The sequence below is a fragment of the Styela clava genome, chromosome 14 (assembly GCF_964204865.1).
Source record: "Styela clava chromosome 14, kaStyClav1.hap1.2, whole genome shotgun sequence".
In the NCBI taxonomy this organism is placed as follows: Eukaryota; Metazoa; Chordata; class Ascidiacea; order Stolidobranchia; family Styelidae; genus Styela; species Styela clava.
The window spans coordinates 15049778-15069608 of NC_135263.1; the positions used below are offsets into that span (position 1 = coordinate 15049778).

The 19831-nt window shown below is 36.5% G+C and overlaps 3 protein-coding genes across 3 annotated transcripts; all 3 read left to right on the forward strand.

Annotated features, from left to right (window-relative positions):
* Nucleotides 1-2275: 2275 nt before the first annotated feature.
* On the forward strand, nucleotides 2276-7293 carry LOC120331349 (uncharacterized). The gene is made up of 2 exons (XM_078120226.1): nucleotides 2276-2685; nucleotides 2881-7293. The coding sequence occupies exon 2, from the start codon at nucleotides 3217-3219 to the stop codon at nucleotides 7291-7293; it is 4077 nt and encodes a 1358-aa protein (XP_077976352.1). The 5' UTR covers nucleotides 2276-2685; nucleotides 2881-3216.
* A 114-nt stretch (nucleotides 7294-7407) lies between these two features.
* On the forward strand, nucleotides 7408-10197 carry LOC144432133 (uncharacterized). The gene is made up of 2 exons (XM_078120227.1): nucleotides 7408-9854; nucleotides 10050-10197. The coding sequence occupies exon 1, from the start codon at nucleotides 7408-7410 to the stop codon at nucleotides 9256-9258; it is 1851 nt and encodes a 616-aa protein (XP_077976353.1). The 3' UTR covers nucleotides 9259-9854; nucleotides 10050-10197.
* Nucleotides 10198-15172: 4975 nt separating this feature from the next.
* Nucleotides 15173-17862, forward strand: LOC120331330 (uncharacterized). The gene is made up of 3 exons (XM_039398408.2): nucleotides 15173-15228; nucleotides 16196-16403; nucleotides 17099-17862. Exons 2-3 carry the CDS (start codon nucleotides 16309-16311, stop codon nucleotides 17655-17657), a joined length of 654 nt encoding a protein of 217 aa, XP_039254342.2. The 5' UTR covers nucleotides 15173-15228; nucleotides 16196-16308; the 3' UTR covers nucleotides 17658-17862.
* The last annotated feature ends 1969 nt before the right edge of the window (nucleotides 17863-19831 follow it).

A 19831-nucleotide genomic window follows, 5' to 3' on the forward strand; every position in this document is an offset into this window, starting at 1 on the left:
TCTAGGTAAAATAAAATAAGATATTCATATTTATCCTAGATAACAGCACGGTAAAACGATAATCATGTAGCGAACCATGACCTCCCCGCCAATTCTACTTCAGGTCCGGTATGAAAAGAATTATCCAGTTGATAATAATAGAATAGTATAAGTTTATTTCGACTCCATAATCAGTATAACAGACAATGAAATATTTGATATGGACAAATAAACAGAACTGATTATAGAATCAGGGGAGCAAACACAAACTTAAGTAAAGTTTAAAATGAACTGAATTTAGGATTTTGCCAAAAAGAAGTGGTCACTCACATGTACACACACACAACCACAAAGACATGCTACAGTAAGAAAATGCGAGAAACTTAAGATAAATTACATATTAAACAAAAATAAATGAATTAAAAAAAAATAAAATTAACTAATAATTTCATGAAGGTCGCCAAATTGAAGATCAATTTTCGAAACAAGAGTCAACAGTAAAGAAAAACAGTTATCAAAATGCCGATTATACTTGATATAGGTGTGTCCCAACTTTGACAACATGTTTCGAAACAGTAATTTCAAAATTTCGAAACTAATTGAGACTTTCTGAAAGATTTTTTGGTGTCCAATTTAACCCTCTTTTTCCGCTGGTTACAATCGACTTTTTGTACCATTTTATAATATGTAATGACTAATTAACCAAACGTGCCAGGAACACCCCCAATATCTCTTTGAAAAGCCTATTTTCGCGTCTTCCTACTAAAACGCGCCCAGATGACGTATCCGCAAACTGTTCGACCTTACGCCGGTAAGAAGAGAGAAATTTCAAAAAATTTTGAGAGAACGTTTCACACTCGCATCGCTCCGATGAACACGTGTTACAAAGAAACAAGATTTAAGCGCTCTGCTCAAAGAGCATTACGTCACCTTTGCAGAAAAACCAGACTCAGCTTCGCAAGCGAAGCGAAACGCGAAATATTCAATGATATGTAAGAGCATGTTCACGATAGTTGTCTGGAATCTTTGTTTGTTTATTATGTGCGCGAAATTGTTTCCCGCTCGATCAAATGACTCATCTTTGAAGTAATGACAAATACTTTCGTGTATCTCTAAGCTTTGAAATACCTACATAAATAAAATTCACCTAGTAGTAGATAAAAAATTTACAAAAAAAAAAATTTTGACGGATCAAGCACGGATCATAGTTGGAAGCCAAAAATGATTTTAGTTAGTGCGGAATACTTCACAAAACATGAACATAAACGTAAAATAGTCCGAAAATACCTATTATTGTCATATTATGACCAAGGATGGTAGTACGAATATATATATCATTAGGAAAAAGAGAGTTAAAGGAGAGACAATTCCAAAGTTTGAGTCCAGTAAAAGATAGGAAATGCTTACTCACATTAACTCATGAAACGTATGAACAGCTTAGAATTACAGCTTAGAATTACTTCTTCGGTTGGAGATATTTTGAAAAGTAAATCGTGGAAGCAATTTTGTGACGCGTTATTATGAAAGTCAAAAGAGTCAGAATGAGCAACAGTATCGTAACTGTTCAGATTGATTGACACACTGGGATACTTTGGCAGCAAGTTTCTTTTTGTTTTCTTAATAAAATGCACAATTTGTTATTTCCAAGAAAGATTTTCATCAAAGACAAGCCATAAGAATATATCGTCAGGCTAATAACCGAATTGCCTAAGTCATTTTTGGCGGTTTTGAGTTTTTTTTTTATAAAATAGGTATTTATGTAAAGCGACGCACCTGTATGTTAACTCAGATTTTATTTTAAGAATTTTGAAACTCATAAAAATGAAGATTTTGTATGACATGCACATTTGTGCATATGTTTCGTCATAATGAATTAGCATTGTTATCGCAGGACTAATGTGACGTCACAAAGGCAAAATAACCTCTGCGAAGTATTTTCGAGTTTTTGCATCTCAGATTCTAGCTCAGTGCTTATAAATTTGAATTTATACTACAGTAAAGGAAGGCGTGCACTTGTGATATTCACTGTCGGAGTCCAATTCACCTTGGTTGGCTTTTATATAATGGTGCATGCTGTTTTATATTTAATCTTAGTCTTAATAGACCTTATTCATTAAAAACCCATCCTACGCGCAAAAAGAAAAGTGATGTGAAATTTTTTTTTTAACATTAGCTCTTATGGGGAATGTGATCACTGTTACATCGAGAATCGCATTCACTTGATTTTTGTATTGACTTAAACATTGCGTCTGTTTAACTTGTGTAGTAATTTATTTGTTATTGTTGACGTCGTAATTTCCCTTGATTGACAGTGTGCTTCTACACACTTTGTTACGAAACAATTGAGAGAGTCTTCGTGGCAATTGCTTGCCCAGACATGTCTCGCTTAGACATGGATAGTTTCGGTAATTTGCTTTAGATAGCGCTTTACTTTTGCAGAGAATGGCGCTCGTTTCGTTGTAATTTGTAAATAAGTTAAACTTGTTCAGCGACCTTGGCTTTCTGTTTTGACTATAGGACGATTAAATAATGTAGATTATGGCTGCCCACATAGGCCTATCTTAGGGATATTTTATGAGCATTAAATGGCCTTTTGTGATTGATTTTACAGTTATAGTTTATTTAATTGATTTGTTCGGATTTCATTGACGAATGATTTCATGTTCAACTTATGATAATTTAAGCCTGGAATAGCAGACAAATTCGGTATGTTATAATTTGTAACTCTTTCTGATTTGAAGACTGCAAGTTATTCAATAGTAATTTGGTTCGACTTAATAATTAACTATGTTTGATAATTGTGTTCATAAATTTGAGTAGGCTTTCTAAGGGCCGAATTGTGTATGATTATTGATTTATTGCAAGTATTTTGTATTGATTTGGTTTTACGTTTGTATTAAGATAACCGTGTCAACTGTATACTTCGAGTTGTGTGATTTTCTGGATTGAGGATACAAACTTGGGGCTTGAAAGACCGCGTTATTGAACTGTTAATAAATATCTAGTGTGCAGTCGGTGTCGTCCAGGTCACAAAGAACGGCTGTTACATTAAAGTTATCGAATTTTCGCAAATAAAGTTATCAAATTTATGCAAATAAAGTCATCTGAGTTGCATAACAAAAGTTTCGTCGAATGCCGGCAGGAGTTCGGTAAATCGTCAAAATTGAAGAAATCATCCTAGTGTTGAACATTTAAACTTTTTTGTTTCATGTTTGATGAGCACTGTTATTGTACATTATGGATGCGCAATCTGTTTCGAAATCAAATTTAGAAGAGTTACGTGCTCGTATAAAGGAATTATATCAAGATGCTGAGAGACTTATGTCAGACTACAAAAATCGAGATTTGTTGAAATTGAAAAGTGCTGACATTGACAAACGGTTCACCGAGTATTCAAATGCTCATGAAATTCATGTGAGTACTTTACGTTCTGAAGAAGATCGGAGAAATGTCAGCGAATTTTTCCAGTGTGAACTGCGCGAGTTTCAAGAATTTAATGTGCACTTACGTGATTGGTTCAAAAAGAGTGACGCTGATGGTCATAAATCATCGACACATAGCCCTGAAGCACGTTCTGTAATTTCTGGAAAAAGTTCCCGTCGTTCGTGTGCCAGTTCAAGTTCGAGTACTAAGCGTACAGAAGCCATTGCCATCAGAGAACTTGCTCATGCTAGTATTTGGCAGCAAGTAGAAAAGGATGCCGCAAAAAAGCGAGAAGATGATGCGAAAATGGCAGCGGAGAAAATGAAATTAGATGCCCAACTTGAAGCCGAAAGGCTAGAGCAAGAAGCACAAAAGCCTAAACAAGAGGCTGCACAGCAAGAGCGAGAAGCTCGAATGAAGGCTGAAAAGCTGAAACGCGATGCTGAAATAAGAGCTAGACAAATTGAAGAAGATGCTCACAGTGGAACAAAGCGTTTGGAATTGAAGCATGCATATGAATCAGCCTGTATAGCAGCCGATGTATGGGAAAATGCTTCGCAGGGAGACGAAGGTATGTCATTATATGAAAATATGTCTCGTTCACATTCACCTAATCAAATCCAAGAAGTACCAGTGAATGAAGTAGGAGTGCCGGTATTAAAGCCTCCTGATGTGAGACCTAAATTGCCAGCATTAGATTTGTTATCACAATCTCGAGTCAGAATGGAAAATCCTGTACTAAATGTTAGAAGACCTGCTTCTACTGATAATGTGCGAGATGCTGTGAATGTGAATATTCCTGATCAGTATGAATCAGTGAACCGACCTCCGTACACAGAACCACACATCCCACAACAAAGAAACACGCATGATCAATCGTCACCGAATGTGGAAAGTTTATTGGGCAATATGGCATCTATGTTGCAAGACGGAATTGATAGACCTCGACCTGAATTATTGCATTTTAGTGGAATAGAGACTGAATATGTCCGGTTTATCACTAACTTCAACCTAAATATTGATAGAAGAGTACATGATACAAGTACAAAGTTGTCATATTTGGTACAATACTGCGAAGGTGATGCGAGGGAACTGATTATGCACTGTACAATGTTGCCACCCGATGAAGGTTATAAAGAGGCATGCGATTTGCTCAGAAAGACATACGGTCGACCAATGCTTGTGGCTAGAAAATATTCGGAAAAGTTGACTAAAGGACCATGGTTGAAACCTGGAGATAACGAAGGTTTGTTACGTCTTTCTCAAACGTTAGAAGAATGTTTAGTCACTTTGACTCATTTGAAATATTTTGGGGATTTGGATAATTTTGATACTATTTTGTCCATCGTATTACGACTTCCTCTCAAGTTGCAGAACAACTGGGAAGAATCAGTGGCAGAATTAGATGGACAAGATAGAGAAGTGAGATTTAAAGATCTTGTTCGATTTATGAAGAAAAAGGCTGCGGCTGCAAATACGCCTTATGGAAAAGCCTTGAGAGCTCGAAGAGAGCAAGAACAGCAATATCGTTTACGATTTCAATCATCGAATAGGCGAAAGATTCACGCTCATTCAACTGCTGTGAATTCAGCTGTTGACAGCAGTGTTACCAGTGCAAAACATATTGAAAAGGGAAGAGATGTCTGTCCTGACTGTTTAAAGACGTCACACAAACTTGTTGACTGTTACAAATTCCTGCAGAAGTCACACGGTGACCGCTTGAAGATTGTTAGAAAGGCAAGATTGTGCGATAATTGTTTTGTATATGGTCATATGTCGAGAAATTGTCGTAAACCACCTGCTTGTATTGTTGACGGGTGTAGGTTGAAACATAATACTTTATTGCACAGAAGAGAACAAGAGACATGTACCCAGACAGAAAATGCTGCTGGTATAAATGGGTCAAAAGTTGAAGCATATGCGACTTCAAAAAGCTCAGCAGGATGTTTTTTGAATATTGTACCTGTCAAGATCTGTGCCAACAGAAGAGAAATAAAAACGTATGCATTTCTAGATGAAGGCTCTACTGCTTGCTTATGCGATGAGCGACTTCTTGATCTATTGAAGTTGAGAGGCAGGAAAACGCAGTTTTCGTTGACAACTGTGAATGCGATACCAACATCACAAGATGGTTATGCGGTTGAATTTACTGTAAAATCACTTGATGGTAGAGAAAGTGTTGATTTATCTCATGTGCTAACTGTTGATAGACTGCCTGTTAAAGCTAATGAAGCACAATTTGATGTACAAAGTTATGCACATTTGAAGGGATTGAAGATTCCTACTCTGCCGTGTAAAGATGTGATGTTGATGATTGGGGTGAATGTCCCTAAAGTGTTTTGGACAATGGATGAGAGACGAGGGAAACACAATGAACCTTCGGCGAAGAAATCCATTTTAGGATGGTCATTGGTTGGACCAGCTTTATCTCACGAGAGAAACAGTGATGTTCACATTCATTGCGTTCAAGTGCAAGAGGGAGACTTGCTGAGTCAGCAAATCAAATGTTTGTGGGAAAGTGATTTTAAAGACGCTTCACTGTCACCTATTCCATCGATGTCTAAGGAAGACAAATATGCATTGCAATTGATGGAAGATTCAGTTGAGATCGTGGACGGACATTATCAGTTACCATTGCCATGGAAGCCAGGATGTCCTGATTTGCCAGACAATCGAAGTGTTGCGATGAAACGCTTAAAGTACATTGAACGAAAATTGAAGAGTGATCCTGTTTTGAAAAAGAAGTACTGTGATACTATGGAAAAATATATTAGTCTTGGATTTGCAAAACGTATCCCGAATGAATATAAAGTTGGCAATAAAGGTGCAGTTTGGTACTTGCCTCATCACCCTGTGGTTTCTGAACAAAAGCCAGGCAAGGTACGCGTTGTCTTTGACGCTGCATCACGGTGTATGAATACTTCCTTGAATGACCAACTATTGAGAGGCCCGGATACGGCAAATTCTCTACTTGGAACACTTCTCCGCTTTAGACAACATGAAATAGCTATTGTGGCTGACATCGAAGCAATGTTCCATCAGGTGAAAGTGCACCCAAAGGATTGGAATGTATTGCGATTTATGTGGTGGCCTGGAGGTGATTTGTCACAGGATCCATCAGAATATTTTATGGTCAGGCACATATTTGGTAGCGTCTCATCTCCATTTTGCGCTAATTGGAGTTTGAAGAAGACGGCTCAAGATCACCAAGATGAATTTGACGAAAAAGTTGTCAAAGGAGTTGAGCGAAATTTTTATGTTGATGATTACCTGAATGGCTCATCTACTGTAAACCAGGGAATTCATATTGTTCGAGAAACGAATAAATTGCTGGAGAAAAAAGGATTTCATCTAGCAAAGTGGAAAAGTTCCAATCCTGAAGTTCTGTCTGAGATCCCTGCTAAAGACAGAGCAGACTCTGCGTCAAGTGTAAATTTAGAACCTGAAAAGATCGATCGAGTACTCGGAATAAAGTGGAATATCCAAGAAGATTGTTTTGGATTTGATGTTAATGTGAAATCAAAACCCGCAACAAAACGAGGGATTTTGTCTGTACTCAGTTCGATATTTGACCCGATGGGAATAGTGGCACCTGTAATACTTAAATCAAGGATATTGATGCAGCAGTTATGTCGAAATAATTATGGATGGGACGATGAAATATCGAATAGTGAAAATTTATTGTGGAACAGATGGCTCGAAGATATTCCTGGACTTGAGAATATATTCATGCAAAGATGTTTTGCGCCTTCTGGTTTTGGCAATATTGTGACTCGTCAAATACACCATTTTGCAGATGGCTCTGCAGTTGCCTATGGAACGGTATCGTATTTGCGATTAATCAATGAAGATGGGAAGATTCATGTTGCGTTTCTTTTAGGAAAAGCTTGACTTGCACCCATCAAAACTGTTTCAATACCACGGCTGGAGTTGACTGCTGCCGCTCTTGCAGTCAAATTAGATTTATTCCTGAGACGTGAATTAGACTTCGAAGAAATAGAGTCGATGTTTTGGACAGACTCAACTTCCGTGCTTTTGAGTATTAATAATACATCACGAAGATTTCCAACATTTGTGGCAAATCGACTTGCAAAGATTGAAGAGGGATCGAATGCTTTGCAGTGGAGATATGTACCTACAGATTTGAATCCGGCAGACGATGCATCCAGAGGGTTGTCGGTACAATCGTTGATGGATGAACGATGGCTGAAGGGACCATCATTTCTCCAAGAGCAAGAGGAACATTGGCCTAAACCGCCAGTACAGTTACCTGAGCTTCCTGATGAATTTGTAAGATGCAAGCCACGAGTTGTTGCGAATTATGTTTCTGATTCCGCTTTGAAGCCAATTGATAAATTCATTTCATATTTCTCAACATGGTATAAATTGAAAAAGGCAAGTGCATGGATGATTCGATTCAAAGACTATCTTCATAAGAAGAAGAAGAATTATAAGTGCAATGAGAAACTTGAAGTTGAAGAATTGCGAGTTGCTGGAGACGACATTTTGAAATACATACAGAGACAAGAATTTGGCGAAGTTATTGATGCCTTGCTGAACGACAATCATAGAAGTACATCTGGGAAACAAGTACTGAAGAGATTGAAGATTGCAAATTTTCTGCATAAACTCAATCCGATTGTGAAAGATGGCTTCATCAGAGTTGGTGGGAGATTGAGAAATGCACCGGTTGATTTTGATGTTAAACATCCGATTATACTTCCACATAAGCATCATGTAACTGAGATGATTATAGGAGAACATCATGTATCTACACATCATTCTGGTATGGGGAGTACATGGACTTCTCTGAGACAACGATTTTGGATCGTTAAAGGAGGCGCTATGGTGAAATCTGTTATCAGAAAATGCATATTTTGTCGAAGAAGAAGTTCACCTGTGAGTAAACAGATTATGGCAGATCTTCCGAAAGAAAGAGTCACACCAGGTGAAAGACCATTTACCTATGTTGGAGTGGATTACTTCGGACATTTTCTTGTAAAGCAAGGACGAAGTACTGTCAAGAGGTGGGGCTGTATATTTACATGCATGACAACTCGTGCCGTACACTTGGAAGTTGCATACTCGATGGATGCAGATTCATTCATAAATGCGTTAAGAAGATTTATTGCACGTAGAAGTAGACCATTCAAGTTCATCTGTGACAACGGTAGTAACTTCGTTGCAGCAAATAAAATCCTACGTAAAGAGATAGAAGTTTGGAATTCAAGCAAAGTTGGACAATTTTTGCGTCAGGAGAATATTAAATTTCAATTCAATCCACCTACTGCTTCTAATTTTGGAGGATGTTACGAAAGATTAATTCGATCAGTTCGAAAGATTTTGGTTGCTCTCTTACACGATCAGTTGGTGTCAGATGAAGTTTTGGCTACTATGTTTTGTGAAGTGGAATCACAGTTGAATTCCAGACCCATCACTCCAATAAGTTTCGATCCGAAAGATGATGAGCCACTCACTCCAAATCACTTGCTGTTACTGAATCCTACAAGTAATTTACCTCCTGGCATATTCGACAAAAAGGACTGTTACACTCGACGAAGATGGCGACAAATTCAGTATTTAGCTGATCAGTTTTGGATCAGATGGACCAAAGAATACTTACCCACACTTCAAACACGACAGAAATGGACTTCTAAAGAACGTAATATGGAAGTTGGTGATATTGTGCTACTTGTAGACAATACTATACCCAGAGGGAAGTGGCAGACTGGACGTGTTATGGAAACTACACCTGATAAACTTGGAGCAGTGCGTCAAGTTACTGTGAAGACATCCAGGGGTTTACTGAGAAGGCCAATTGCAAAGTTGTGCTTGATTCATAAAGTTAATGAGTAAAATGTTTTCAAGTGTGTGATATCCTCGATGTAAGAAATTTGTGAGTAAGATGTTTTCACTGGGTTCCAACATCTGGCTGGGGGAATGTTACATCGAGAATCGCATTCACTTGATTTTTGTATTGACTTAAACATTGCGTCTGTTTAACTTGTGTAGTAATTTATTTGTTATTGTTGACGCCGTAATTTCCCTTGATTGACAGTGTGCTTCTACACACTTTGTTACGAAACAATTGAGAGAGTCTTCGTGGCAATTGCTTGCCCAGACATGTCTCGCTTAGACATGGATAGTTTCGGTAATTTGCTTTAGATAGCGCTTTACTTTTGCAGAGAATGGCGCTCGTTTCGTTGTAATTTGTAAATAAGTTAAACTTGTTCAGCGACCTTGGCTTTCTGTTTTGACTATAGGACGATTAAATAATGTAGATTATGGCTGCCCACATAGGCCTATCTTAGGGATATTTTATGAGCATTAAATGGCCTTTTGTGATTGATTTTACAGTTATAGTTTATTTAATTGATTTGTTCGGATTTCATTGACGAATGATTTCATGTTCAACTTATGATAATTTAAGCCTGGAATAGCAGACAAATTCGGTATGTTATAATTTGTAACTCTTTCTGATTTGAAGACTGCAAGTTATTCAATAGTAATTTGGTTCGACTTAATAATTAACTATGTTTGATAATTGTGTTCATAAATTTGAGTAGGCTTTCTAAGGGCCGAATTGTGTATGATTATTGATTTATTGCAAGTATTTTGTATTGATTTGGTTTTACGTTTGTATTAAGATAACCGTGTCAACTGTATACTTCGAGTTGTGTGATTTTCTGGATTGAGGATACAAACTTGGGGCTTGAAAGACCGCGTTATTGAACTGTTAATAAATATCTAGTGTGCAGTCGGTGTCGTCCAGGTCACAAAGAACGGCTGTTACAATCACCAGAGCAGAAATTTGCATTTTTTGTAATTTTCTAGATATCTTTCATTGTATACGTGAGCAGTTTTGAGGATAGAATATTTTTTACATCATTTTTTGATATTTTTATTCTGATAAACATGGTCAAAATTTTTGATAATCGTTCATTGAAATTTTAATGAGCGCGGTGTTTCCGATGACGTCATTCTCACTAGACCATGAGATTCTGCCAACGCGCCGTGCTCTGTGGGATATGCGCTCGAACTGCTTGTGATAACAGAATACTGGAATACCGGTAGCGGGACCACAAATGGCGTTCAACGAAAGACATATTTTGGTTTTTGTTGGATGTTATATATTTCATGGATTCCATGTAACTATGTACATTTCTGGTACACCTTTCAAAATCCAATGGCCTGACTCAGTTTATATGTTGACACCATGTACATATCCCAAAATTGGTGATGTTCATGGCTGTATTTAGACCATGAGAGGCCCCTTCATATTTTTGAACTCAGAATTTCTCTCTAAGCAACACCACATTTAATTGCTTAAAATTTGAAAAATATGAAAGCATTAAACTTTCCCATTCACGGGTGTGAATTTTAAATTGAAAGAATAAAAATTTACTTGAGGCAGTTTTTCTTCCATTTTTTTTTTTTTTTTTGATCAAACAACCGCTACAGTCATACTTTAACATAGAAACTTCCAGCAGAATGCGCATAATAATAATTTCTCTTATTATGATGCAAACGACGCAATAATGGCTGTTTACAATGTGGTTGAAACCAGTTGTCTACAGAATTTTCTACTCTGAAAATCTTGATATATATATATACTTTTCGTAGGGTTCAAACTTGTCAAGTTTTCAAAAGAATTACAAACTTCGAAACCGAATTTCGAGGCTCTAGGTTTCAGCCTGCCTAGCCTATCGGTAAATCCAGCCCTGGTGATGGTCCCTACAGCAAATTTCTGGCCCCAATCACTCGGCAGATTGAAATAAATGGTTTTCAGCATTTATTAGCAAAGATAGATATTATAATTAAACATATGGTTCAACTTAAAGCCTGTATAATGACATTATAAATATTTGTCCCATTATTACTGCATTGTGAGAAGGCTTTCCAAACTATCAAGTCTATAAGGTTTCAGCGTCTTCCAATGTCTCAGATGGAAACTTCAGTCTTCATTTCGCATATTCTTTTCATTAATGCCATTAGCATTTGAAGCTTGACTAATTCCAATGTACCTTTTCCATTGTTGTTTAATGTAATATCCTAAACGTGACTTCAAATTTTTTCCTCACTTCAATCATCACATGTTTGAATACCCGAGCTGACTTCTACTGATTTGTTATTAATTACAATTTTTTTTTATAAATTAACTGTCGTACTTGCTAAGTGTCCACTAAGTGAAAATCTAAAAAAAAAAGCAGTGGTTTAATAATGGACTACATTTTTAATTAACCGAATCCAAAAATATTCCGTAACTTAGTCAACCCTTGCTCCAAGGAGTTTTCGTTAAATTGTTCAAACATCTTAATTATCTGTTAATTTTGATAGCGAACATGAGGGGCAGGGGGGAGCTGACTGTGATGGTCGTATCGCTCCCTAGTCTATACCGAATAACTGTGTGTTTTGTATATAATTTTTACTGATTCAATGCTTGTATTCTGGTTGACAAAATAAATCTCCCGCTCGTATTCAGTCATGTTTTTTAACCTAGTAAGGAGACCGGTATTGTACCATTATAGGTTGGAGATATTCATATTTTTTGTATAACGGTACCGTACAATTTATCCTGCCTATTGGCAGGATGACCAACATTTTTGTTCGTACGCCTATTTCAGTATTTACTAAATAATTTAGTTTTCACCTCTTGCAGCCTTGGTACGGTACCGGTAGTTTAAATAACACGTCAGCATGCCTTCAGTAAATGATTGCTAGCTGTACAGGTATAAATGCGTAAAACCAGTAAACAAACGTGATAGAAATGGTATGGGTTATAGATTGTCAATGTTAAACGCTTCCAGTACCGGTACCGTGCCCAAAGCGACATTAGCGCCGCATTTGCAGCGCATCTGCGCATATCCCACAGAGCACGGCGCGTTGGCAGAATCTCATGGTCTAGTGAGAATGACGTCATCGGAAACACCGCGCTCATTAAAATTTTAATGAACGATTATCAAAAATCTTGACCATGTTTATCATGATAAAAATATCAAAAAAGATGTAAAAAATATTCTATCCTCAAAACTGCTCACGTATACAATGAAAGATATCTAGAAAATTACAAAAAATGCAAATTCCTGCTCTGGTGATCACATTCCTCCATAAGAGCTAATGTTAAAAAAAAAATTTTTACATCACTTTTCTTTTTGCGCGTAGGATGGGTTTTTAATGAATAAGGTCTATTTGGTGGCTGTGCAGAGCGTGTTATATTGATGAAATATATATTTTGAAACATAAAAAATAATGTAATTGAAACCGATTAGCTATTTTGGGGATTAGACACCGTAGATACTGAGAATTACATTCGTTTTTGGAGTGTTTGGTTTTCAGCAACGACTAACATACCGTTTTCAGGACTGGTGCATATAGCCTGGTTGCAAAATTGCGTATGTCATCAAATCATAGACACATTTCTGCCTAAGTCAGAGAGCGCCATTATGACGTCACATAACTGCGTCATACAAATTAACTCAAATCCGGCTACGATCAAAAAATCGAACCATGGCAAATTATTGACTCTCAATGGCATAACAATATCATTAGGAAGTTTTTTACGTTTTTCTCAAAACTGCTACAAATGACTTACGCAATTCGGTTATTAGCGTGGCGATATACCATTTCACTCACTCTTTCAATTTTTTGGTCATTGAGCAGTAAAAGTTTTGCATTTTATGTTTGCTTGAATGGAGTAATACAAAATTGGACTTTTTTACCGAAGAGAATCAAATCAGTGTCATCAGCAAACATAATCGTCCCACAGGGGTTCAAACATCTAGGCATTTATGTGAGCTAGAAAAAAAATGGGCCAAGTAAAGATCCTTGAGGAACTCCATCTAATAATTATTCTGTATGCATAGACTTTAGCAGAGCAGTAACATAACAACCAAGCGACGGCGGAAAATCTTTCTCACACATAATTTCCCCTGCTAACTCAAGGCAATTGAGTGAGCGGTGCGACAACGGCAATATGTGATGCGACAACAGTCGAATCACTTGTCTTGTTTTTACAGCTTGTCCTATTACCGCGATTCAATTTCATAGACAAAACTTTAGTAGGAAGCGTCCAGGAAGTGAGTAGTTAATAAACGTTTGTGTATATCAGCGGATTAGGTCAAAATAATATAATCTCAACCACAATGAAGAATAGCCTATATGCACCTATTGGGCCACGTACCAGGGTTGTATTCCAAGCGGATCAAATGACAAACCTCCAAGATAATCGAACACTTGACACTCACCAATCAAGATTGACGGTTGCTCCATTTATCGAATAAAGTAATTGATGGACATGTAGTGAACTTGCGGATAGCTTCGCAAAATTATTTTTGTTCATTTTAAGGTTTTGTTGTTGTGAAACAAATCGATTTTCAGTGCTCGAACATAGAAGAAATCGAATATTTACATTATTTTTAGAGGGAGGTCTACGGGACAAAGTACTGAAGTAAGTTAACCAAAAAATGCTGTTTTATTTTAATTCACGACTAGGGCTGGGCATTTTCGAATACCTTCTGATTTCAGAATCGAATCGAATAATTTTTTCGAATCGAATCGAATACTTGAAAATACATAATTGTAAGCGACTTTTTTATAGTAATTGGTCCTCATAACAAATGAATTACTGAAGACATAGAATACATCACTCAGATGGATTACTAAGCGTTCACACACAATAACAAACACGTTTTATCAATAACTCACTACAGAAAATAGTCATATGTTAGAATTGCGTTGAAAAAATATGACTTTAACGAAAAGAAAATTGGGGAATCCACCTCGACCATTGGCGAAAAGAAGAAAACAAGATGGCGGCGATTCGAAATTTAGCTCTGAACCGATTCGAATAATTTACTATTCGATTCGAAATGCTCTATTCGCGACGAGAACATATGTGCAAAAGGGCCAAAGTCTTTAAATTGCATAGAGTTTAGCATATATGTTTATTATAATTTGTATTGATACTTTCATCTCTAGTTTCAACATTTAATTTTGTTTTTTTAATATCATCGTAATTTATTTTAGCTCATTCATTAATATTTTTCATAATCTTCTGCCAAATAATTAATTTTTTCCGTGCATGACTGTGTATTAGTGAATGTGTCTAAAACGTGAGTGTTATAAAAAAAATTTCGGTTTTTGAATACCCTCTAAAAGCATTAATTGAAAGTAAACACGTTTCGTGAACGCGAGAGAGTATAAAAGAGAGATACCACACAAAAGAAATTTTTTCAATTCCCACAATGCAACATAGGACGATCTTTCATATCCTATTTGTGAGATTACGATATTGAATCGAATTCTTGGTATATCTCCAATAGAGACTGCTACATTCAAAATTGTCTGCCAAAACTTCATTATGTCTTTATAATTCAACCAAACCTCTTTTAGATCGGAAACAGTGATTTTCGTCAAGTTTCAGTTATAGTTGGACGTAACGGTTTCGAGCTAAAATACGATCGCGCTTCCCAAAATGCTGTCATTCCTAATCATATAAATCGGTTTCCTATCATCATAAAAATAATATTAACAGTAGTCTACATCTACAACATAACTCCATTTTATTGATACGTATACCTTTTCGAGTTTTGCGTAAAAGCGCAAGATTATATCAACTAAGATGCCAATTCACCTAACTCCTCTACGATATATTTCTAAAGAAGATACTATCGTCTGTTTTACGTGGAATTTCACGAGTGCCACAATGAATGCATGGTGACGCAATAATATGAAACAAAAATAATTCTTCTCGTGATTTGGATACGAGAAATTGATCTTGAGGATAATGACGGGGAAACCGGGGATTATATCAGTAACATAATAAAGGTGAGTAAGATTTTTACTTCAATAGACCGAGACCACTGCAAAAATATAATCGATGTGAAATCTAGTCTAGATTTATTCCTTATTAGTAATTTTGATATTTTTTATACATATTGCATAGTCTATAAATTTTTGAAATGTTCAATCGATCATTTTTCGAAACTTTTTTATTATTAGTATAAGAAATATAAAGCACTTTGTTAAATAGCATTTCGTGCTGAACTTCAGAAAATATGTCACTCAAATGTGATGAAAAAACACTAGTAAAATTACTTGCACACACTAAACCACGTTATTGTACCAATTTGCTACAGCCATTTTTTGCTGTCATGGCATAAACCAGTTTACAACAACTTAATGTGCTGCCGTCAGTTCTTGTTTTGATTGTTCCGAATGTTTTAACATCCAATTAATTAGAAAAGTCGAATTTCATCGAATTGCACTCGTGTGTCTCATATGTATCTGGGGTTTAGCCCAAACTATTACAATTTTGAATTCCAATAGAAAAGCTTATCAATAATAAATTACTTAAATATTCCGATTTCCGAATAAAACTTTTTAACCGATTAATTATTATATGCCATAAATATATTAGGCAATAAGTTGTGACTCATTCTTTACGATATGCCTGTGAATGTAATCGAACTAAGTTTTGTTGTGTTCCTCTGTTCCGAACAATGCATCAATAAGAGTTTAAAAATTAATTATTTATCCGCCGAAAACTATGCGTACATAGCTGCACAAGGCTAACTGGAGTACCACAACAGGATACGTAAATATTCAACGGAACGTAAAATGAATAATAAATGCAGATTAAAGTGAGTTTTCTGTAGTAGGATATGTTGTCTTCAAGAATGTTTCTGTACGTAGCAGGCTACTCTGCTCCATCATGAGATGGGATATAATAGAGTGACAGCAATCAAAAGCTATGGCAGATACCGCTTTCTCTTATTTATATTTACTGTTTTAGTTGGAATCGGTACAGGCCTCATTGTTTCCGGAAGCTTAGAATTCAGCAACGAATTGGATATCTTGGTTTACTCTGGAATAATATCGCTATTATTTTCAATTGGATTCTTCATCATGTGGATGGCATGCCAGATTGAAGTTATGGACGAATGTATTTGTTTTCTGGAGGAATCTTCTACCAAGGAAAATATTGAAGAATCTTTGCTAAAGTAAGTAACAAAGTTCAATTTTGCAGTTATTTGTTAGATTTAAGTAAACCGTGTCATGTCAATGTAGCTTACGTAATAACAGACATGCATTTTTAAAAGAGCGAACCTGTTGTTATTGAGTGCAATACAAAAGAGATCCCATCTTGTCGTTACTGCATATATATACATATAATATATATCCCATGTTTTGTTAATTGTAACACTGACGCATTTTTGTGCAGTCCACATTTTTAGCATCATACAACGGCGTTTTAGGGAATTCAGACAGCTATCGGTAGTTTGAGACGGAGTGCTGCAGAACTTTAGAAGCCACCGAACTTTGTAAATGCCCAGTGAAGCACATGCACGCAAAGCTACGAAGTGCGAGAATTTAGTTAGGATTTTCAATCGCAAGCGATCGGGATATTGTTTTATCGCCATTTCATCCACCTATTCGAGATCCTTTTTGAAACATAAACTTTTATTTTCCCCGACTGATTATACGTGCATATCCCATTATACTTGTACTATTATGACTACTATAATATGCCTATTGCAAGCCATCATAACAAAGACGTAAATGTTAAGTAGGCTACTGCACGAACTGCAACTTTTAAAAATGCTGGTCGCTTTCTCCGAGCTTCATATAATTTCATGGAATTGTCGTTGTCACAGAATTCCAATGTCAAGAATAATGTATATTCTCTTTCACCCAGGCATAACGTGTCCATTTCCGAATTCGACAGTTCACAGACTCCAGTTTCAAATTTACTAACTTCACCAACGAATTCATCCATCTCATCGATAGAGGTTGGCACTATCTTGAAGACTTCTAGTTTAATATCTGAGCTGTCCGAGGATATTGAGCAATCATGTACAAACGAATCAACAAATCTACAATTACAGGAGAAAAGTGATGCAATATGCGTGATAGATGAGCGAACATCACAGTCTCGGAGTATCTTTTCAAGAGCGACCAGAGTATTCCCGATGGAAGTTCCCGCGCAAAATGAGAAGACTCTTATCAGCACTCGCAAAGATTCACATTCACACATCGATGAATCCGAATTAAAAACGATCAAACCCGAAGAACTGTCATTTCCCAATACAAATTTTTCACAGAAATCAAATACAACTCTTCTTGAACCAATTCCAAGAAGCGAACCACATCACATTGAATTGCCTGCAGATCTGGGGCTGGTTGGAAACCCGATAGCTCCATTTGAGAGACCTAGTCGCCTACCACCGATAGATTTTGGAACAATTCACAAATAAATATGAGACATTGTTCCCCTCATTCAAAGCAATAAAACCAGCTTGACTGCGGTATTTTGTCAATTTCAGGATAACTATGAACCATTGTATCGTGTAAGCACAATCATATCAAATTGATTGAATTTCGGTGATTCGGTAAAAATTTGTAAATCGGATTTAGCTCAGTTCTTTAAATTGGGAAAAAAAAGTAGATCATGACAATCCATTTTCTAACTATTAGCTGTTCGCACAAACATATTGTTTTGATCGGACAATCAAGGTTAGATCTCCTACCGTGCTTGATAGTACATAACTTAGGGACCCAATTTATTATATAGAAGCACGTCACGGTTTGTATTGTAAAAAAAGGAGGAAGAGTTAAGACAGAAAAGAACAGTATATATATATTCATAAGATACTGTAGAATTGTGGCGATCAAGTTGGCAATAATATATCAATCGCGTGCTAGTGAATTCTGGTATCTTTGTATTCGTTGTTGGGCGTTAGTATCGGGTGAAGGCAGATAGAGGTCAAGCTAAGGACTGGACCGCTTCCATCTGCCTTCATACAGCACAACGCCAAAACATAATATTATATTGGCTATATCCAGTGGTGGGATTCAAATTTTTTGTCAGCCGGTTCCATCCATACAAATGTCATACTTTTCAGCCGGTTCTGTTACAAAAAGTCATGTTTTTTTCAGTAATGCTAAACGGTTCGCTGATCTCATCAAAATTCCTTGAGACGGTTCTATAGAACCGGTGCGAACCGGCTGAATCCCACTACTGGCTATATCTGCGCGTCAGAGAATGGCCCACCATGATTCGTTCGGTGACCCGACAATTCAACATACAGGAAAACATACTAATTTGTTGAGTACAGAACTAGGGCTGGGCATTTCAAATCGAATATTCGAACCGAATAGTAAATACTTTCGAATCCGTTTAATTAAACGAAAGTTTCTAATTGCCGCCATCTTGTTTTTTGTCCGCCAGAGTCCGAGGTGAATTCTTCAATTTTTTTATTGAAGCCGTATTTTAAAATTAAATGTTGACATATGACTCTTATCTTCCTAATGAGGTATTGATGGAACATGTTTTTATTGTGTGTGAACGATCAGCATACTGTTCGAGTGATGGATTCTGTGTTTTCAGTAATTTATGTGAATGGAGGATCCATTGCAATAAAAGGGTCGAATATCCTCCAAGAATTCGAGATTCGGTTCGAAAATTGTATTCGATTCGATTCCGGTCATCAGGTATTCAAAAAATGCCCAGACAATGAGGACGGGACGTTTCACAACGGTAAATATTTTGGGCGTTTTACTGTTTCTATGCACTCGATAATATATCGTACGGATTTTTTGGCGTTATGTTCAACAGAATGGAGAAATGAAAGAAATATATGTTCTGTGTCGAGAATAATTTGATGACAAATATCATAGCATTTACTATGTCGAAACGCCTATTCGATTTTTCAGACCGCAGAAACTATCCAAAAAGATACCTGTTTTTGTGTTCGAGATATGAAATATTCGTCAATCCACCACGCTTTCGTGAAGTAGTGCAATTTACTAAATTTATGAAGGTTTTATTAAGTTTCATTGCATCAGTGTTTGGACTACCACGCGTTTCGTCAGATTACTGGCGTGATTATAGAACGCAAAGGTGGGCAAAAAGTAGATTTTCATCTAATCGAATAATTTTAACGAATTGTCAAATACCGGGTAGAGTTCCTGGATTTCATTCCGATTTTTATCTTTTGGATCGGCTCTGATTTTTCTTGTCACCGTTTGTAAATTAATTGTCTCAATTTTAAGCTAAAAACATTATCATTTCTAACGCCGGAACGCGGATATTTAGGAAGACGATAGTTGATCTTCTTGATTTTACTTTTCTATCGTGGCTATTTTATTTTCGTATTAAATAGTGAATTAAAACCCTGCAAAGTCATTGCGTGAATCCCGAATGCTATTTTGAGTTCAAATGATGAATAAATAAGTCGGCAATAATGGCAATTCTACCTGTCAAATAATAATTCCTTGGTAAAATTTGAGAAAAATTTCGCACATTAATTCCACTTAGTCTGACTGACTCATACTGTAAGCGTGGATGGCTTTTTTCAAAATAAGTATTAAATAAAATGGCATAACTTGCCATTTGTGCGAATATCAATATGCGGATGACAAAGTCTTA